The sequence below is a fragment of the Temnothorax curvispinosus genome, unplaced genomic scaffold (assembly GCF_003070985.1).
Source record: "Temnothorax curvispinosus isolate PA1 unplaced genomic scaffold, ASM307098v1 QBEX01001896.1, whole genome shotgun sequence".
NCBI classification, from domain to species: domain Eukaryota; kingdom Metazoa; phylum Arthropoda; class Insecta; order Hymenoptera; family Formicidae; genus Temnothorax; species Temnothorax curvispinosus.
In genome coordinates this window covers 1-3,337 of record NW_020211676.1, presented here as the reverse complement: position 1 = coordinate 3,337, position 3,337 = coordinate 1, and the positions used below count along the sequence as shown (strand labels likewise).

Sequence of the window (3,337 nt, the reverse complement as noted above, 5' to 3'; positions counted from 1 at the left end):
AGATACATATATACATATATATACACATGTGTATGTATATAATATACTATTTTTAATACAGCACAGATACAGATGACCCAATCGAAGGATCTTCTTCCACTGATTCGGACACTATACCACGAAAACGTGCACGTGAGATTACATCTGTTAGCAAGGAACGCAGCGAGAAGATTACACGGGCACTAGTTAAATTAATCGCATTTAACCGACTGCTTTTTAGTTTTTCTTCTAGTCCTGTTTTCAAAACATTTATGAAAGAAATCGAGCCTGGATACAAGTGCCCATGCAGCCAAACAGTACTACGCCGTTTACATGCTCTTGAAGATGAAGTAAAAACAAAGATCCAATGCACATGAGATTTGTGCAGATTTATTGCTCTGGACACGGATTGTTGGACTTCTCGATCTCAAGAAAGTTATATGAATGTGAATGCTCACATCGTAAATAACGTATGGGAGCCACAAATATTCACGTTAAGTATGCAAGAACTTAGCGAAAGGCATACGGCGGTAAATTTAGCGGACAGCTTACAAAATGTTGCTGCTGAATGGCAAATTGACACCAAAATTGTATCCATTGTTCATGATAATGCAAGCAACATTGTTCTCGCAGTGAACAGCATGATGAACGTTGGATTCAGTTCTAGTTGTGCAGCACACACGATAAATTTAGCCGTGAGAGATGCGTTGAAGAAAGATAATATTTCCATCGTGCTTGCTAAAGGAAGTAAAATTGTTTCCCATTTTCATCATTCCGTCATTGCTTCACAAGCAAAAAAAACAAGAACAATTAGGCTTACCTCAAACAGAAATTAATCCAAAGTGTTCGTACTCGATGGAATACAGATTTACTTATGGCTGAAAGACTTGTAGAGAATCGTAGTGCTATCACAGCTGTTCTTGGAGATCGAACCGTGACAACTCCTTTGCATGCTAAACATTTAGAAATAAACGAAGATGAATGGAGTATGTTTGAAAATTTAATACCAGTTCTCAAACCACTTGAAATTGCAACTACGGTACTATCCGGAGCTCCAGCATCAATGATACGTCCAGTAATTCAAACTGTGATCGCTAATCATCTTTCTTGTGGAATTGAAGGCGTATCAAAAACGTTAGCAGAGGCGTTATCAATTCGTTTCCAAATGGAGTCACAGGAAAATATATCAGTTCGTCAAAAAGCATCATTTTTAGATCCTCGTCATAAAGATCTCCAGGCTGAACCAATGTTGCAACGGGCCGCGATGGTCCCTTGATAATGTGGAGCAGCATTCTCAAAAAGAAACACTCTGCATTTGATGGATGAACAGTGTATACACATACACGCCCAAGAGCATCTATGGATTTTACTCCTGGATGTCCTTTTACATCAGCTCCTTGTTTGCGTCGCTGGAACTTTTTTTCAGATGTTTTGATTAAAGTATACCTCGTTGCTGCTGATATATCTTCCTAATTGATAATTCTCAACTTCATCAACAATATATCTTCGTTGTTCTAACCCAAAAACTGCCTGATCACTTCCCTTGTTTACACACTTGCAGATGTGCTTGATAGCTTTTACAGACTGGCAAGATTCCACATTTATATGCGCGTGGAACATTTTGGACAACAGTGGAGAGTATGCTACCACCCATCTGTTGTCTATATCCACGTCCTGTTATGTTTGGCCAATGCGCATTTTGATTTTTGTTGTAAATCCACCATCTTCTGGTTTTCTTCTTCTATACAAAGGATACCCATCTTGTCCTGTTTGAGTTTCCTGGAGCAGGTTCCGAGGATATTTCTTTGTGCATTTGCCATCCATCATGCAAGGAGCTTTCCTGTTAAGTGCACTACATGGGCCGTGGAGCATGTTTTTTTTTTTATTACATCAAACAACAAAGAGTCTAGTTGGGGATCTGACAATTCTGCTGATATGACCAATGACCATGTCAATTTCATTTTGTCTGATTTTTTTTCGCAGCCAAATAAGGATATGGAAATGCGGAAGGCCTCTTTTTTGCCATTCGATTGTGTACATCCAGCATTGTGTTTCTCCAAAAATCTCTCCTTTCGTTATGACGTTCATCATTTTTTTTTTTTAGGTTGAAACTCTTGCAATAATGTCGTGCCGATCAACTGCTTTCTCACCTGTCTCTAGATTCTCTTAAGGGGTAAAGCCACTCTAGAATTTTCAAAAAATCGATTTTTTTTCTTAAACGATGCTTTAAAGAAATAAGGTACACTTGGTTTCAAAGCTCGGAAAAATCTCTATTATCTCTTTTTCGTAATCCGTCTGCCGGCGCGTTCGGAGCGCGCTTCGAGCGTCTGAAACTTTAAACGCGTTTTTTTCGAAATCGCTTTTTTAAAGTCGGGCGGAATCAGAACTCGAACATATTTTATCCGATTGACTTGAAATTTTGAGTGAAACTTTACAATAACATTATCTTTAGAAGTACCTAGGGATTTTGCGATAAGTTAAACAAACCTTTTTTTATAAACAATTTTGTGCGACATTTTTTAGCGAAAAATGAAGCACTTTTTTCCAACATGCACCATTCTTACAAAAAATTATATTTCGCAATTCCCCTAGGTACTTCTATAGAAAAACTTATATATTTTTCAAAAATCTTTGAATTTTTGTTCCAGCTCAAAAATTATAGGAACTTCGATTCCGCCCGTTGAACGCCTTCCGCAAAAAGGCACTTTGGAGCAATAGCTCTGACGCCGCCATTTTGGCAATAAATAATTAATAAAAAAATTTTTTTTATACTTTAATATATAGATAATAAATAGAATTAAACCGATTTTTATTTGTGATTATTGTATTTCTGAAAAAAATTATCAAAAATTGGCTTTTTTTGGGAACACTAGAGTGGCGTTACCCCTTAAATTTCTGGCCATAGAGAATTGCACGTAAAGGTCACAAAGAGATCAGGGCGTCCATACTTTCTGACATACGCCATTGCATCCTGCGTATACTCGTGCATCAGTTTAGGGCTGCCAATGTAGGTTGCAGGTAGAATTATCAATCTTCCTAAGTCATTTGGATTGGCATCATTTGCTACGACATCTCTAAGATGAACATAAGTCATCCATGCGAAGTTTCTTTTGGTTCTTCCTGATGTAGAGCAATCGTTCACTCTCAATCTTGGCATACATGTCCACAGCGAACTGATGGAACAGCTGACGACATTTTAACACATGATTTTTATCTCCTACTCGGCTCATGATTCTGTAGGCGTAGAAGTCCATGGCAGAGACCTTTTTTGGATGCTGATTGCCTGTCCTTGGATCAATCTGAGGAATCCCAAAGTAATATCCGTCATTGCCTTGCCAGAAGATAATCGGGTATTGGA

At 38.1% G+C, this 3,337-nt stretch overlaps 1 protein-coding gene across 1 annotated transcript; it reads left to right on the top strand.

Annotated features, from left to right (window-relative positions):
* Positions 1-367: 367 nt before the first annotated feature.
* LOC112468703 lies at positions 368-3,293 on the top strand (the record flags this gene model as incomplete). Its single annotated transcript, XM_025037992.1, has 3 exons — positions 368-770; positions 1,541-1,617; positions 3,220-3,293. Coding segments are annotated over 3 exons (554 nt in total), but the record flags the coding sequence as incomplete, so codon positions are not given.
* Positions 3,294-3,337: the final 44 nt, after the last annotated feature.